Consider the following 17330-nt stretch of genomic DNA (forward strand, 5'->3'; position numbering starts at 1 on the left):
CACAAACAACAGGAACCCAAGCATAAACACAGTCTTACCAAAAAAGTGTAAGTTAAACTGACCTTTTTTTTAAGGGTTTCCCTAGTCATGCCAGACAGGAGGTTTATCATTACTTGACCTCCCTGCATTGGTCTCTATTGAACATACTCTAAAAATTAGACAGTTAGATATATATATTTATGTATATATTATTTCATTATAAGACATGAGAAGGTAAAGAAGTTCTAGTGAAATACAAGATAAGCACAAGCCCCAATCTGGCTTCTGCAAAATAGAATCCCTCCATTGGTGAGGTAAAACACATAACAAATCACTGTCATGCCTCTAGTGATAACCTTTCACATTATCAAGTATGCGCACACACACACACACACACTCACACACAAACAACAGGAACCCAAGCATAAACACAGTCTTACCAAAAAAGTGTAAGTTAAACTGACCTTTTTTTTTAAGGGTTTCCCTAGTCATGCCAGACAGGAGGTTTATCATTACTTGACCTCCCTGCATTGGTCTCTATTGAACATACTCTAAAAATTAGACAGTTAGTAAATATTTGCCGGTAATACAGACTCAGCTCAAATCTGAGAAAAAGAGAAAGATAGCAAAGGAGGTTTCAATATCTCTCTTTCTCCCTATCTCTTCCTACAGAACTACAGAAAAACGGGAAAGCTAAAGAGCATTTTGATTGTTTTACTTAAATTATTTGGCTCAGGTATGTAGTATGTTACCTTCTCTTGCTGATCTTGGGTATTCTGGTATAGTTAGATTCCACTATTTGATTCATTTATTTCCATTTTGATTACCTTGTGAGTGCCTGCAAGCTCAAACTAAGTGTGTTCTGTTTAAATGTTGATATGTACGGATGTGAATGTTCATGTTCATGTTTTCGTTGACTGAAACACATGTAAGCGCAGCTATGTTCACAGGTCGACAGGCCTTCAATGCTCTCTGTTTCTCCTGTATCTCTCCATCTGCGAGTCGGCAGTTTGATGTTGAAATCATCTCTTCTTGCGTTTTTCTTAATTCAGGGAATAATCTCTGATGGCAGCAGTTGTCACCTCATCTTTCTTGTCCTCTCAACTCCGGTTGGCCTCATCTCTCCTTCTGTCTGTCCGTTCATCTCGGGAGGAGAGGGCAGAAATGGGGAAAGTGCTAGAAGACAGCCTGACGATAGGGGGGAAGGTGGAAAGTATAAGGAAATATTTTTTCTCTTGTTTGCCCGCATCCCCCTTTCTGTTCTCCTTTTCTTGTCCCATGCCATCCTGGACCTCATGCAGCGGTCCACTCCAAATGTTCCCAGAAGTTAGCGATCAATAGCATATCAATGTTTTACCTCATCTATACTAGCTTTTTTTGTTCATGCATTACCCCTTTCTCACCCTAATCCCTCTCCATCGCTGTCCTCCCTTGCGTCTCTCTGCCTCCCCTTCTATCTCTCCCCTCACCTGTCCATCACTCTCCTGAGCGCTCTCTCAATGTTCATGCGATGTCCAACTCTGGTTACACCCAAGTCCAGGTAGTCGTCCTTGGTTAGAGAGGGCAGGTGCGTGCCATCAATCTCGTTGTCTAGGAAACGCTCCCTGTGCTCACCCAGGTTCAGGTAGCCCAGCCAATCTGCAACGTCGTACTTGGTCCAGTATGGGAGTGGTTTGGAGGCGAAGGGTTTGGTGGGTGAAGGAGGAGGGAGGTGTGGATAACTCAGGCAAGTGGGTGGAGGAATGGGGTGGAGTGGTGGGGATGATGTCCTTGACAGGAAGTGGGTTGGGGACAAGGAGCGAGAGACCACCAGAGAGGAATTTGGAGGAGGTGGAGCCCCGGAGGGGGCAAAGAGAGGGGGAGAGGGGGAGAAGTAGGGGTCCCCAAGAGGATTGGCAGGTGATGGTGGAGTAATAGAACCACGGAGGTCATACAAGCTGCTATAGAGGGGCGTGGTGGGGAGAATGGGAAGGGAAGAGGGGCGGGGAGGGCCAAGCTTTGGGCGGTCAGAAGGAGAAATTAATGGGCTGGGTGCTCGTCTGCGCTGAGCATGATGTGACTCTGCCTTACGTGACTCTCGGCTGGGGATAAACTGAAACTCTAGGGCTTTGGTGCGGTAAACGGGCCGGTGTTTGGGTGAGGTTGGGTATGGCGAATATGAAGAAGGAGAAACAGGTGAGTGGGATCGGGGAGGAGGCTGGGATGAGGCAGCAGGGGGCTGAGGGGAAGGAGATCGAGCCCAATTTGGGTAGAGCGGCTGGGAAGAAGGGGTGGGGGAGGGAGACAAGGCAGGCTGAGAGAGCTGAATAGGAGATGGGGAGCTAGAGCGGACAGAGGGTGGACTCAGTGCACCTGTGGAGTCCTCTGAAAACCTGAAATGAGAGAAAATGCAACACAAATTAAGGCAAAAGAATAGGAGAGGACAAAAAGAGAGAAAGGGGGGGAGTTTGACAGTAAAGAGAATGATAGAGCAGTATAGTGCAGCAGTTACCTGTGTCTGATGAGGGACAGACAGACGTACATGGACAGTGCAATAAAAAGCAGAAATCACAAAAGAGAGGAACAGTTTAAACAGACACAGTTACACAATACACACACAGAGTTCATTGGTGTTTGAGACACTGATAATAAAATGGCAGTTACAAAACTATTTTCACACACTATGTTAATCTGAATATCACAGGAGTTCTTTAACTGAATGGCTCATAATTTGATTATGACTCATGGCATACCAAATCACACAATGCTCATGCAGCTTAGAGATTCTCATGCCACATGCCTCCTTTCAAGGCCACCATGCAGACATTAACACACAGTCATGCACATATACTGTACCTATACTGATAACACACAAATACCTATGTCTGCTCAGTGATCTTTGAGCCCCCCAGTTCTCTATTCCTTTGCTCCTCTGGTGTAATTTGGTGCTTAGTTCATTGATGATGCTTGCCTTCATACCGGACATGGGAGGATGTAGTTTACGTGCCTCCACATATGTCCCCCCAGTCTGGACCCCTCCCTCCCCTATACACTGCGCTGCTCCGGCCGACCCATCACCCCACAGCGGTTTTATCTCTGGAGTGCGGGGCCGGTCAAAGTACATTACAGAGGAGCGAGCAATCCCTGGCCCTTCCCTCATTCCATAGCCATCACGGGCATTGCTATCCTCCTCCTCTTCCTCTTCTGCCTCATCCTCCTCCTCTTCCTCCTCCCTACGACGGTGGTATGCAGGGGGTGCCGTGCTGGTTTGGTGTCGAAGATCTCCAGCCCGGATCCCTTCTCTGTACCTCTGTGTTTTTGGGTAGGTTGATGCAGTGCTTGCGGCTTTGGCATTATGCATTTCAAAAGTCTGTCCATCAAGGTAGCTCATGTAAGACTCTAGAAATTCTGTCCCACTTGCTCTGTCGGCCTCTGTTGCCCTACCTCTCTCTCCAACTCCACCTATGCTACCCATCCCTGCTCTCTCCAAACTTTCTCTGACCCCACTACCACTGAGTGCAAGGATGTTGTCTAAGTGATGGTCGCTGCTGCTTCGGCTGTCCAGCTCCTCAATCCCAGAATCCACCACTGTCTCCTGGGACTCGCCACTCTTAGCTGCAGCGGCACTGGGTGGTGGATGATGCTCTGCACTGGGCCGCCTGCTACCCCCTGTAGCTACTGTGGAGACGGTTGCTAAGCGTGTATGTGGTGTGACAACAGCAGCAGCAGCAGTAGTAGAAGAGATTACAGTTGTAGAAGCAGTTTTGGAACAGCTTGCGGTCACAGTTGAGGCGCCTCTGAGAGATACAGAAGTTGCTGGGGTGGATGTTGCTGCTAGAGGGCCCCGGTAGGCAGGTGGCGCTGGAATAGAGAGAGGAGGTGGTGTGGGAGAAGAGGAGCGTCCAGCTGAATTTGTACTATTATATAAGTGCTGTGACTGAGATAGGCCAAACGGTCTATGGTAGGAGGTGGGTGGTGGCGGAGGTGATACAGAAGGAGGTGGAGGTGGCCCAGAGGGCTGCAAGGTGGAGGGGGAGGGAGGCGGTAATGGGTTGGGGAAAGATGAAGAGGGAGACGGGGCTGACTGGGTGAGGTTGGCAACCTCACTGTCATAGGAAGTAAGGCTGGATGTTGTGGAATCACCTGCCTGCGGTGAGGGCAGGGGTGTGTGAGGTGGGAACCCAGTCATAAAGGAGTCTTTTGGAGGGGGAGGAGGTGGTGGGGGAGGTGGTGGTGTAGGATGAAGCTGCTGGCGCGCTGTCACATTGTGAGACAACATTGCAGAATAACCCAAACCACGATCAAAACTATTGGCAAACTCCAGAGGTGGAGGGAGTGGATCAGCAAACACAAACTCATCATCTGCATCTATTGAGGGAGCTGGGGGAGGGAGAACCATCAGACCTGTGCCACTTTCACCTTCACCTGCAGCTCCTGCTGAAGGACGTGTAGGGGCTGTTGTTGGAGGTGGAGAAGGTGGGGTCAAGGAAAGGATATATGCCCCAGCCTCACTCTCCATCCTCAAGACCGAGGGGCGTCGAGGCTGCTGGGTCATTTGTTGTGTGGACTGCTGCTGTAACTGGGTGTGAGCTTTTTCTATCTCTCTTTCCCTCTCTCTTTCTCGTGACCTCTCTCTCTGACGCTCTCGTTCACGTTCTTTGTAGGTGGGCTGATAGTGCTGAGACTGATAGTGGTGCGTGTGGACAGTTTTATCCTCAGAGAAACGAACCCTTAGGCCTTCTCTGGGAGCAGAGGTGCCAGCAGCCTCCCTATCTGCACGCTCTCCACTCCCTGCTTCCTCACTCCAGCTGCTTCCTGCTCCACGCAGGATCCTGGGAGATGGAGGCCGAGTGGATGTGGTGGTGGCAGCTAGCGATGAGGATGTAACCAGGTACGAGGAGGAGCTTGAGGACTGAGCAGCAGAGGAGGTTGCAGAGGAAGACGAGGCCATTGAGTAGGAGATGTGCGACGTTGGTTGTGCAGTGGATGAGGGAAAGGCCCCAATGCTGGACAACTGACGGCTAAAATTATGTTCAGTGGTCCTCTCCCTGCGTATGCGACCATCATCTTTCAAGGCACGTTCCCGTGCAGCCAATGCCAAGCCTAGTGGGGATGAAGGGTCCAGAACTTTCCCCGTTAATGGGTGAATGAAAGTTGTGGTGGAGGCTTGCTGCTGCTGCTGCTGCTGCTGTTGTCGGCCTCCCGCCCCATAGAAGTCAGCAGGTACAGACTTAGGCTGGTAATCCCCAGGAGGAGCAGGTGAGGAGTACTCAGGCAGGCCAAAGGCAGGAGGCATACTGCGTGTGTGGTGGATAAAAGTATCACCTGAGAACATGCCTTCATCTATAGATTTGGATGGTCGCAGGCGTGGTGAAGGCTGGGAACTCAGCTGCTGTTGGGAAGTCTGGGTCCGTCCTCCCACTTCTCCTGCTCCACCCAACTCTTCCTCAGCAGAAAGAAAAAAGGAGGCACTCTTCCGTCGTGCTTCATGGAATCGTTCTCGATCCCTGCGAGCTGCCCCTACTATGGCAGCACCAAACTGGCTGGTAAAGTCCAAACTCTCTTGAGTACGAAGTGATGGCTGTGATGGGGGTGGTGGAGCAGGTCTAGATGGAGGGGCTGGCGGTGGAACGGTGGGTGCAGGTGGGGGAACAACAGGTTGGGGGTTAGAACTGTCACTCATTCCTGGAGGAGGCGGTTCAGCCTCCATGCTGCTGCCTTGGCTACTGCGACCACTGCTGCTGGTGGAAGGGGCTTTAACGATGATGGTTGGGATAGGAATAGAGCTTTTCTCCACTGACCCCTTCCCTTCCAGTGTGCCCTGGCCCTGACGCAAATCCTCTATCTTTGACTGCTTCACCAAGGGCCCCTTCCCTCTCCGGGCACCACCTTTCGGCACACCACCTACCCCTGCTCCTGCCCCTATCACACTGCGGTCCATCCTGGAAGGTTGGCTCTGAGTAGTCTGCTGCTGTTGGGGAATAACAGTAGCGACACTAGTGGATGGGACTGCATTGCTGTAGCCCCTTCTCAATGCTGCAGCCTTGGCTCCTGGTGCTCCTCCAGCCCCTGCAAGGTCCCCTGTGTACCCAATCACCTTCTTGGAGGCAGTCCTGCTTGGCACAGAGGGGTGGGATTGAGCATGGGAGTAAGGGAGGTCCCCGGTTCCGGACCCTGCAGGTGGTCCAGGGGACCTATCTCTGGGTCCATGAGTGACATGCACTGACTGCGAGTAGAGCTGAAAATGTGCAGAAGAGGAAGTGGATTGGGACACAGAAACAGACGGCTGCTGGGATGTCTTGCCCCTAAAGCCAAGAGCGGGAGCTGAGGAGAACGGGGGCTCAGGGGGAGCTGTAGTAGGGGGAGGAGGGATGTCATCTGGGCCAGGTACTGAAAGACTGCGGGCAAACTTCATGGCTGGAGGATGAAGGAACTGCTTCTCCTCCTCTGGAACCCCTGCAGAAAAAGAAAACCAAAAAGGGAGAGATGAAATACATTTTCAAGGAAATAAATGAAGGAGGTATGAATAGAAAAGAGTGTTACAAAGACAAAAGAAAAATATGTTTGAGAGAGAAAGAGGCTGTACATCAGCTGTATATGAGAAAAGAGAAAGAGATGAAAAAATCTTTATTTCCTAAAAAATGAGCATAGGGCAATAAAATGGGATATAGAAATGAGACCATCTTGTAGTATGTCTGTCTGTCTGCTTGTCTGTTTTTACCATAACTGGGCAATCTCCCAGCAGTAACATGTACAAGCCATTCACCTCTCTACTTCAGCAATGCTGTTTTGTGTCAGTGAAGACCACTTTTAGTTACAGTGTGTTATACAAGGACAAATGCAATTCACACATAAAGTCATCATGATAACAGAAGAAGTGACACAAATACACATTAGCTACATCTCATGGCATGCAAAATAAACAAATGATGTTTTTTTTTTTAATGTAAATAAAGTTAACCAATTGTGCAACCCAAGAAAGTGAACATTTTAATATTGAACATTTAAGCACATGTTGACATTGCCAGTTTACATATTTAAAGCATGGCACAGAAAACATTTCTAATCATACAGATAGTGTGCTAATAATCTTGGGGGTTATAAATGGGCTGTACATTTTATAGTCCAACCAAGAATGAACACTGATGCTGAGCACCAGAAGAAATAAATCTCATTCACATTTGTTACGGCAATTGGTCTCTCCAGTAACCCAGTCAAACCCCTGACAAGATTTTTATGGACTGTTTCAACAAACTGAAATGTACAGTCTCTATTCTAGAGCAATAAAGAATTACAGATAAGCATTAAAGCAAATCCACAGCTGCACTCTTTTGAGTGCACTAAATGCACGTGCCATAGACGTACAGCAGTATGGTTAGACAGACATGTGGGCAGACAGACAGATGGACTAACAGACAGCCTCACCGATGGACTTCTGTCGCAGCATACCATGGGGGGGGCCATGGCCAGACATAAATTGACCACGGTCGTATCCTAACCCTGTCCCAGATGATGTCATCCCCATTCCTGCTTGGTCAAAATTTGGCTGCAAAAATACATGGAGAGAAAGAACATTATAAACATTATGCACCAGTTTTTTAAATAATCCAATTTGCTAAACAATTTCTGCAAAAAAATATAGCTCAGTAAATCCAGAGCACCATCTAATAAATCTCATTTCATAAACATCAGTTTTCTTAGTGATCTTTAATTACGGCTTCAATGGTCTCATACACAAACACACCTCATTATAAAAGCCTCTGCCCCGTTCTCTTTTTATCCCCTGAACCCGGGGCCCTGGGGCCTCATTGGTACTGATAGTCTGCTGTGCTGCTGCTAAAATCTCATCCAGTTTATCTGACATCGAATAAAAGAGAGAGAAGGAAATAAATAAATTATAATTTATAATAAATAATAATTTACTAACTATTTATTCTCAGCTTGAATTGATTTAAAGGAGATGTTTACCCAACAAATAATAACTCTGTCATCATTGCTCACCCATGTGTCTTTGAAACCCATTCTTTCTTTCATGGAACAAAAAGGGATTTATTTATAGCAGAATAACAAAGCTGCTCTTTACCATACAATGAAAGTAAATGCCTGTCAAGCATGATTTTCAATGAATAATAAAATAAATTTCAGCCTATACTAGGGGTGACCCCGAATAGGCGAAGATTCGATACTTCGATAGGAGGAGCCTGATTCGACTACCAATCTCACAGTCGAATTTTCGCGGGGTGTTATGATCATGCCATTTTGGCTATAGGGGGGTGCCCAAATGTCTGATTTCACATAGAACTACTGGTTTTCTCCCAATAAGTTAATATACAGCCTATTAAAATAATGCTGTAAATAAGAATCTGAAAAGAAAGAAGCCTCAAATAAATATGTTAACGTGCGTGAATAAATCCAACCACCCCTATAGATTTAAGTTTCACTTTCCATAATCCGTGACCGACAGAGGAGCATTTTGGCGGCAGGGATTTAAAACTTTAACAAGACTCAAATTGACACAGGCAGAGTGAAAGACTGGATTTTTTCGATCAGGTAGGGTACAAGTGATTTCAAAAAATTTCAGCCGGTTTATATATATTGTGTATATATTATTTATCTCGTATAAAATGCATTTTGTTGAGTTGCGCTGCAGTAAAGCGCTTCATTATAGTACTACGGTGATTATCTCTTCAGAGCGCAGCGCGAGCAGGACAAATAACAATGCAGAATATTAATAACTATGACTGGGACTGTCATATACATAACAATTATAATGAGAACACTATTATAATAAAACGCTGTGAATTTTTAGAGTTTAGTTGCTTTGTTTCTGCACGTTGTTGCGTGATGAACGCGTCCACAAAAGGAAATCATTCAGAGCCGCGCAGACACGTTCATGTGCATTCGGGGCATTTTGTGCAGATAGTCTATAAGTCGTAATATTAACGTTATGTTGTATAAATAATGAAGCGTATTCTATATGAGATAAATGATGAGTTAAACCCCATTGATTAAAACCCTGCTTTCAAATGCTTCATTCTGGTCATCTTCAGCATGCACAGCTCAAAACAGAAATGCAGAACATTAATAACTACTGTCATATTACATAACGTTATAATGAGAGCACTATTCTAAAAATTTTTGTGAATTCTTAGAGTTCGCTGACGTTTAATGTTAACTACCTTTTAATCAAAACATAAAACATTATTTACCCCGTTTGTATCTGCGAGGCGTCTGTCAAATGTCTGACTTGACTCTTGGTAATGTATTTTGCCCCGCCCCCAAAGCATATGATTCGACTATCAGTCGAATATCGGCAAGATTCGAAAATTCCGATTCGACCATGAAAATCCTTAGTCGGGGACACCCCTAGCCTATACTATACCTTACACAAAACTACCATATGGCTTCAAATTACTTGGAATGTGGTTCATAATACTTGGAGTAGGACTATTTTTATGATGCTTTTGTTGTTGTCGTTGTTTTTTCTCTAACCATTTTCACTGTATGAAATAGAGTGGCTCAGACATTCTGCTAAATATCTCTTTGGTGCTCAGTCATACAATGACATAACAGTGAATAACTGATGACAAAATATTAATTTTTGGGTGAACTATCCATTGATTTCTTAACTTTACGCTTGACTAGATGACAGTCCCTCTGTATAAAACCAATGACTCTCTTACTCAAAGCCATCTGATAAACTGTCCTCTTCTTCTCTGTAGCTTGTGAAGACTCGAACTCTGTAACAGATGGACAGGTTTAATCCCATAAGAAATATTTGCAGACCCATTAGGTCAAGTGTCTCATACAAGACAGAAAGAGTGGACAAAGTGCTTTACCTGATTTTTTTTTCCATGGGGCAGAGGCTGTGATCAAGCAAACAGAGAGTCAATGTAAGGTGGAACACCATCAGCCTGTAGTAATACTGTATGAGCTGTTAATGCTGTAATCACATTTCCATCAACTAACAAGTAGCAAGAGATTAAACACTTTTTTATTTAGGTCAAGGACTTAGAACAAACAAACAAGCCATCTGATAAACTGTCCTCTTCTTCTCTGTAGCTTGTGAAGACTCGAACTCTGTAACAGATGGACAGGTTTAATCCCATAAGAAATATTTGCAGACCCATTAGGTCAAGTGTCTCATACAAGACAGAAAGAGTGGACAAAGTGCTTTACCTGATTTTTTTTTCCATGGGGCAGAGGCTGTGATCAAGCAAACAGAGAGTCAATGTAAGGTGGAACACCATCAGCCTGTAGTAATACTGTATGAGCTGTTAATGCTGTAATCACATTTCCATCAACTAACAAGTAGCAAGAGATTAAACACTTTTTTATTTCGGTCAAGGACTTAGAACAAACAAACAAACAGAAAAAAACACTAATTTCCAGGATGCACACAAAATGCACTCACAATCCTAATCACACGCAACCTTAGCAAAACACTTAAAGTGAAACTGAAGTGTCTCTTACCTCTGTCCACTGTGTTTGAAATGCAAGGACAGACAAAGATTAGGGAGGTTATAAGACAGGTTAGTTAGGGTTTCAATCAATCAACTAAAAAACAACCCGTGCGACAAGTGTGCAGGAAAGGATAATAAAATTGAAAAAAAAGTGAGTGTGTAGGGATTGTGTATGTTTGTGTAGGTGTTTCTGTATGCAAATTAAGCTGTGGGATTCTAGGGGAATTAGAGAAGAGAATCTGCTTGCCTGTTAAAAATAATCATCTGCCTTTTTGTATTCCTAGAGTCCTTTCTGTCTATCTTTTTACATTTACGTGCTGCTGCCTGTTTTATAAGGTACCAGTGCAGCAAGACATTCATGCTAGAGAAACCTCGGCTATCTTTAGAGCATGGCAGCCAGTGAGGTGGGACACTGCACCAGGTGGACAGGCGAGTACATCTGAAAAGGTGAGAGTTCTTCACTCACATAACATAATACATTAATGCACACATTAAACACCTGAGACACCTTCAGTACACTGAGAAGATACAACAGTAACACATTAAAAGTACTCTGATCAAGTTATCATAATGGAGTATTAGCTTAATCAGCATTAAATGTAACAGCAGACATGCATTACTCTTGTGGCCTATAGTCTCCAGACTTCTGGCATTAAGTCTGTTCTACACAGTAGTTTATCCTGGACAAAAAAAACCCACTTTGACAGGAAGGCACCACTTGGCCAACATGTAAAAAAAAAAAAAAAAATCCCACTTTGCCTTTTATACAGTGGGTATAGAAAAGAATCACCCCTCTTTAAAATAATCACATTATTTTATGTTGCTTTGCAGCCTGAAATGGAGACAGACACAGTTTTTGTTTTATCCAGCTGTATTTACTCAGTCCAACTTATAACATCCAAGTGAAAGATATAACACTAACATGTCAGAAAAAAATTAATAATAATAATAAAAAACAGAATCACTGAGGATCACCCCCTCCTAAAAATGACTTGTAAACTCAATCAGGTGTAGCTAATCACCTTCTCAGTAGCTATGTTTCCATCCACCTATTTTTATTTGCATTTTGGATTATCGCATAAAAAAAACTTTGGATGGAAACGCCAAGATGCGCATAAATTCTAAAAATGCGCATAAACTACGATGGAAACACATTTACAGAATAAATTCCACCATGCGCACTGAAAAAGTCATGTGACTTTGCGTTATGAGACGGGATAAATTGACTAACCAGCGGACCGATCTCTTTCCCAGCATCTATATGTTGTTTTGGTCATTCTGAAATGCCTGAGGAAAGTCTGTCATCAAAGTATTTCTGTATAATTACTGTCTTACATGACTGCATTCCCAAACAGCAGGCATCCACCTCTAAAAGCAATGACCGCATTTTTTGTTACGTCTGCTCTCTCTGAAGCGCAAGTAATTTATTTCATATGAAAATTATTATATTCAGTAGCTTCTCCTAGTTTTCTTACAGATATTTAGTGGCAGTTTATCAGGAAGTGACAATTTTGTTCTCTTTATCTCGTTGGATGGAAACTGTGCTTTATTCGCAAATGTTTTCTGCGATATTCCAGTTTTGCGCATAAGTTAAATTTGCATCTTTGGATGGAAACATAGCTAATGGCACACAAAGCCATTTGACTTTCAACTGTGATCAGCTGTGGTCATTTTGATTGGCTCAGCATGAAAAGAGCTTTCCTGGAGCATTTCCTTGGTAGTGCAACTGAAGCAAACAATTAACAACTGACTATACTATCAAAAGATCTCCAGGATAAAGTTGTAGAAAGTCAGGAGATGGATACAAAAAAAATTCAATGGCTTTATCAATGCCTAGAAGCACAGTGAAAGTCTATTATTAAGAAGTGGAAGGTATTTGGTACAACACAGACCCTCACTGGATCAGGACGTCTCTTCAAACTGGATGAAAGAGCCGGGAGGAAACTGGTCAGAGAGGCGAGCAAGAGGCCTACAGCAACTCTGAAGCAGCTGCAGGAATTTATGACAAAGGGCGGTCATTGTGTGCATGTGAAAAAAATCACAAATTCTTCACAAATGTGGCTTGTATGGGAGGGTTGCAAGAAAAAGGCCACTCCTCAAGAAAGGCCACATCCAGTCACGACTGAATTTTGCCAAAACACACCTTGAAGATTCTGAGGCAGAAGAGACTAAAATTTAATTATTTGGCCTCAACACTGTAAGGATAAAAGAAACTCAGATACTTTGATCTCCTGAGAAACAGACAATACACTGGCATCTTCAAGACACCCCACAGAGAGGTGGTGCAGGAAACGCCTCTCTCACATATGCATCAGTGCCTTTTCATCTCCTCCCTCCACTGGATTCACTCAGAATGGTCAATAGTATAATGTTCTATATGAATGCAAATAAGATTTACAGTCATGTTTGGTTTCATTTGAATAGTCTCAGGGTGAGTGGTACAATGGTCTTAATATTACAAAAGTAGACTAAAAGATAATACAGGTCCTAAGAGTTAAGAGATACTTTGATTAATGTAGAGGGTCATTCCATGCAAATTACCTTCTGTTCCCATTGAGGTGGTTTGTGCGACATAGATTCCTAATGAACGAGTAAATATAAGTAAAGAGTTAACTAGAATAATCAAATGTCAGAATAATTAGAGACCGACAAACAACCAATTTGCCTTTCAACCTAAATTCGAGGTCATACTAAAATGGAGTCAGATTTGAGTTAAATCTAAATTGAATAACTCTGCGCGCTGAAAAGAACGAACACGCAAGAAACCTTCATCCACCACTGGATACCTTCATTGGGCCAAGTGTGTGGACCTTACAACACCAAACAATATGTCTGGTGGAAATCAAATACAGCTCACCAACCAAAATGAACAGCATTCCTCCAGTAAAGCATGGAGGTGTTAATATCCTGTTCTGGGTGCTTCTCTGCAGCAGGGACTGGAGCACTTGTCAGGATAGAACGAAAAGTGGATGGGGCAAAATACCATCAAATTCTTGAGGAAAATCTGCTGCCATCTGCCAGAAAGTTGTCAATGGGAAGAAGGTTTACCTTCCAACATGACAATGACCCAAAGCACAGGAAAAAACTGAGCACATAGTGGTTAAAGGAAGAAAAAGGTGAATGTTCTTTGCATGGCCTAGTCAGAGCCCAGACTTAAACACCACTGAAAATCTGTGGAATGACTTGAAGACTGCAGTCCACAAACAGTCACCATCAAATTTAACTAAACTTGAGCAGTTCTGCAAAGAATAGTGAACAAATATCGCAAAGTCTAGATGTGCAGAGTTGGTAGAGACATATCCCATCAGACTAAAGGCTGTAATTAAAGTAAAAGGTGGTTCAACAAAATACTGACAAGGCAGTGGTCCTTTTTCCAACTCAGTGATTCTGCTTTTTTATTTATTTATTTAAAAAAAAAGTCTGACATGTTGGTGTTATATCTTTCATAGTATTAAAGATAGTAAGATAGTATTAAAGGGGTCATATGAGGCTGCTAAAAAGAACATTATTTTGAGTATTTTGTGTAATGAAATGTGTTTATGCGGTTTAAGGTTAAAAAAACACATTATTTTCCACATACTGTACATTATTATTTCTCCTCTATGCCCCGCCTTTCTGAAACGTGTCAATTTTTACAAAGCTCATCAGTCTGATAAGCGAGGTGTGCTCTGATTGACCAGCTATCCAGAGCGTTGTGATTGGCCGAATACCTCAAGCGTGTGACGGAAATGTTAGGCCCCTTACCATATTGTGATGCCCTGTCAGACCAGAGTGACGAGACAAAAACATTAAAACACATTATAAACGAGACATTTGTTGCATCCAGTGGGGACATAATTACGGATTATAATGACTTATAATGTCTTTTTACGCGTGGCGTCGCGTAAACATAAAACCATGTCTGCATTTGTGATAGGTGAAATGGCAAACAACATGTGCTACTCTACACTGCTCAAAACTCGCGTTTGAATCGTCATTGGCAAATTCTTTAAATATAAAAAACGTACTTACAGTCTGTGAATCAGAACAGCCGGCATTGTAGTCTACTTTTCCAGGATCAGGAAACAGTCCTCCATTAAATGTGTTGGACACATCTGAATATTTGGGTTAAACTGTTCTGGAACAGTGTTGTAAATACAACTTAACCACTGATTTCTAGTCGTGTACTCTTTTGGAAGGCCAAACAAAGTAGTTTCGCTTTAACAACGAAACAGCGTCACACACTGCGGCCTTGAGTGAGCGGAGGCCGGAGGCCTAGAGTGATCCGCGGCCTAGAGTGAGCGGAGGCCGGCTTGAGTGAGCAGAGACAGGAGGGCTTGAGAACGGGGCGGCCGGTGGATTCGACGAAGGAGCGTCCGGCGGGCTTGCGGCAACCACATGTGATGACCCCGGGCTGGACTCCACTTCGTCCACAGTGAAAGCCGATCCGGCTATCCACAGCGCAAAGTTGATGTATTTCTTCAGCGACCAGCACGGATCAGCTCCAGGCATGACAAAGCAGATATCGTCCTCTTTTGGAAGGCCAAACAAAGTAGTTTCACTTTCACAACGACACACACAGTGCCTTCACGACATGGCGTTGACGGCAACAATACTACAACGAGAATAAAAGTTATGCCTTCTTTCTTTGCATGAACATTTGGGCAGCGTTATGCAAATCTTCCCACATTGTGACGTAGACATGTGGGGGTGTGTTGGAACAAGCCGTTTTAGGTTGACTCTTAACTTTTATAAAGACTATCTCTTTGGATTTGAGACTTTAGTCTTTGCAACTTTACAGGTCTTCTTTATGCACCAAGAGCTTGTACCACTCCAAAGAGAAAGGAAAAATTTAAATCGCATCATATGACTCCTTTAAGATGGAAAGATGGTATGTCAGTTGAAAGTTGCTTTCAGTTAAGAGAGCTCAAACATGCATTTTAGTCTGGGACAAGGCTTAAACCTTGTCTGTGAAACTGGGCATTAATATATTGTTTGTATACTAAAATAAGCAGAAACATAGGCCTATACAGTAGATTCTACATGCTCATCAAGTCAGCCCCTGAATAATTTAATTTTAAATAATTATAAAAATTCAGATCATATTCATTAATATTAATTTAAAATATAGACAAACCTAGATTACAGTAATTGTCTTGATTGGCATGATGTTTTATGTGCCCCATATTAAACCATTCCTTTTTTTTTGTTTTAAAATAATAATAATAACAGCACATTAATCAGTCACTTTAACATTTCTAAACACCTCAAAAATGACATAACGCAAATCCTTTTTTCTAAGGCTAACAAATATAGGTCTATGATGCAATCAGCTGCTGGGTCATTATTATTTATTATTATTTGCACTTATATATTGTTGCTCTTTTGTTAGTTTTGACTGCTTTTATTGTCCTCATTTGTCGCTTTGGATAAAAGCTTCTGCTAAATGACTAAATGTAAATGTAAATATTTATTTGAACGAAATAACGATGTTTCTCTGTCTCTATCATTTACTCTGATAAGACGTTTGAATGAGTGGATGGGAAACTGTCTTGTATTATTCCCGGATCACATTAAACTACATTTATGACAAAGAACTGAACAGATGCAGATATCATTACATCATTTATCTATCAATAAACGCACACACCTTGTCCTCTGAGGCTGGCGGCTAAACGCTCCGCCGAATCGCGCTCGCGCTAAATAACGCAGACTAAAAGACGTAGAGGAGCCCAAACTTGCATCAATTTTAAAAGCTTTAACGGGGAATAATGCGATCACTAATTTGTGTAGAGCTAATCAGAATTTTTAGGGGGACTGAGAAGAACTTTTAGGCTGAAGCCCCCCTAAAAAAGGGCCTAGCGATGCCCCTGGCGGTTGTGCTGCTGGTTTTAGCGCTGCAGAGTGAAGCGTGTCAGTGAATGAAATGTCACAACTTTGTGTTTTGCTCTGAAACGGCAGCACATAGCCTTAGATTTATGCTTTCAGTTCAAATGGAAATCTGATACAGTATTACAATTAGTCAACCTAAAACGGTGATTGTGTATCAACCATGTCGATATGCAAATGATCGGTCTGAACATATTTACACAGTGCATTATTTATTTTTGTCGTACATGCGCACCACTTATGTGCACCTCTGGGCATAATATATATTGTATATATCTAGAATCCAATAACTGATCTATTGGCCAATAAAACATGAATCTATACAACTGCAGAAACTTTCTTAGATTCTTACATCTTTCTACAACTTTGCTATTCAACAACCATTTCAGAAATGTAGAATTGATAAAGAAATTAAACATACCTATGGCCAACTTTCTTTAATAAAAGCTAAATGGAAAATATAATTTTCATAATAAAAAAGATGATGCCTGTGTGCCATGGATAAAAGCATCTTACAGGCTCTGAATAAATTTGATCAATAGGTAATTATTTGGCATCCTGTGATTGTTTGTGATCATTATATTTTATTGACATTACCTTTCAACAAATTTGGGTCAGTAACATTTTTAAAGGGGTCATATGATGTGATTAAAATTTTTCCTTTCTCTTTGGAGTGTTACAAGCTCTTGGTGCATAAAGAAGATCTGTAAAGTTGCAAAGACTAAAGTCTCAAATCCAAAGAGATATTCTTTATAAAAGTTAAGAGTCAGCCTCACCTACCTAAAACGGCTCGTTCTAACACGCCCCCACATATCTACGTCACTATGTGGGAAGATTTGAATAACGCCGCCCAAATGTTCACACAAAGAAAGAAGGCGTAACTTTTATTCTCACTATAGTATTGTTGCCGCTGGTGCCATGTCCTGAAGACGCTGTGTGCTTCGTTGTGAGAGCGAAACTACTTTGTTTGGTCTTCCAAAAGAGGACGATATCCGCTTCGTCATGCCTAGAGCTGATCCGTGCTGGTCGCTGAGGAAATAC

At 42.9% G+C, this 17330-nt stretch overlaps 2 protein-coding genes across 4 annotated transcripts in view; both read right to left on the minus strand.

The window, feature by feature from the left end:
* Nucleotides 1–467: 467 nt before the first annotated feature.
* Nucleotides 468–9922, minus strand: LOC107563991 (SH3 and multiple ankyrin repeat domains protein 1-like). Of its 3 annotated transcripts, none has more exons than XM_016248973.1 (8): nucleotides 9798–9922; nucleotides 9642–9698; nucleotides 7703–7815; nucleotides 7408–7504; nucleotides 2838–6414; nucleotides 2471–2476; nucleotides 1449–2351; nucleotides 468–1167 (listed from the first exon to the last, which is right to left on the minus strand). In XM_016248973.1, exons 2-8 carry the CDS (start codon nucleotides 9649–9651, stop codon nucleotides 1080–1082), a joined length of 4794 nt encoding a protein of 1597 aa, XP_016104459.1. In that variant the 5' UTR covers nucleotides 9652–9698; nucleotides 9798–9922; the 3' UTR covers nucleotides 468–1079. The 3 variants fall into 3 exon arrangements, with proteins under 3 accessions (XP_016104459.1, XP_016104456.1, XP_016104457.1); XM_016248970.1 differs by having other exon boundaries at nucleotides 7384–7504; XM_016248971.1 differs by lacking the exon at nucleotides 2471–2476 and having other exon boundaries at nucleotides 7384–7504.
* A 34-nt stretch (nucleotides 9923–9956) lies between these two features.
* LOC107564013 (SH3 and multiple ankyrin repeat domains protein 1-like) overlaps nucleotides 9957–17330 on the minus strand; it is a 62899-nt gene continuing 55525 nt past the window's right edge. The window contains exons 19-21 of the mRNA XM_016249003.1: nucleotides 10432–10440; nucleotides 10138–10164; nucleotides 9957–10038 (exon numbers count right to left, since the gene is read on the minus strand). Coding sequence (XP_016104489.1) covers nucleotides 9957–10038; nucleotides 10138–10164; nucleotides 10432–10440 — 118 coding nt within the window. The remainder of the gene's footprint in view (nucleotides 10039–10137; nucleotides 10165–10431; nucleotides 10441–17330) is intronic.

Source organism: Sinocyclocheilus grahami, unplaced genomic scaffold (genome assembly GCF_001515645.1).
Source record: "Sinocyclocheilus grahami isolate Dianchi unplaced genomic scaffold, SAMN03320097.WGS_v1.1 scaffold901.1, whole genome shotgun sequence".
Classification (NCBI taxonomy): Eukaryota; Metazoa; Chordata; class Actinopteri; order Cypriniformes; family Cyprinidae; genus Sinocyclocheilus; species Sinocyclocheilus grahami.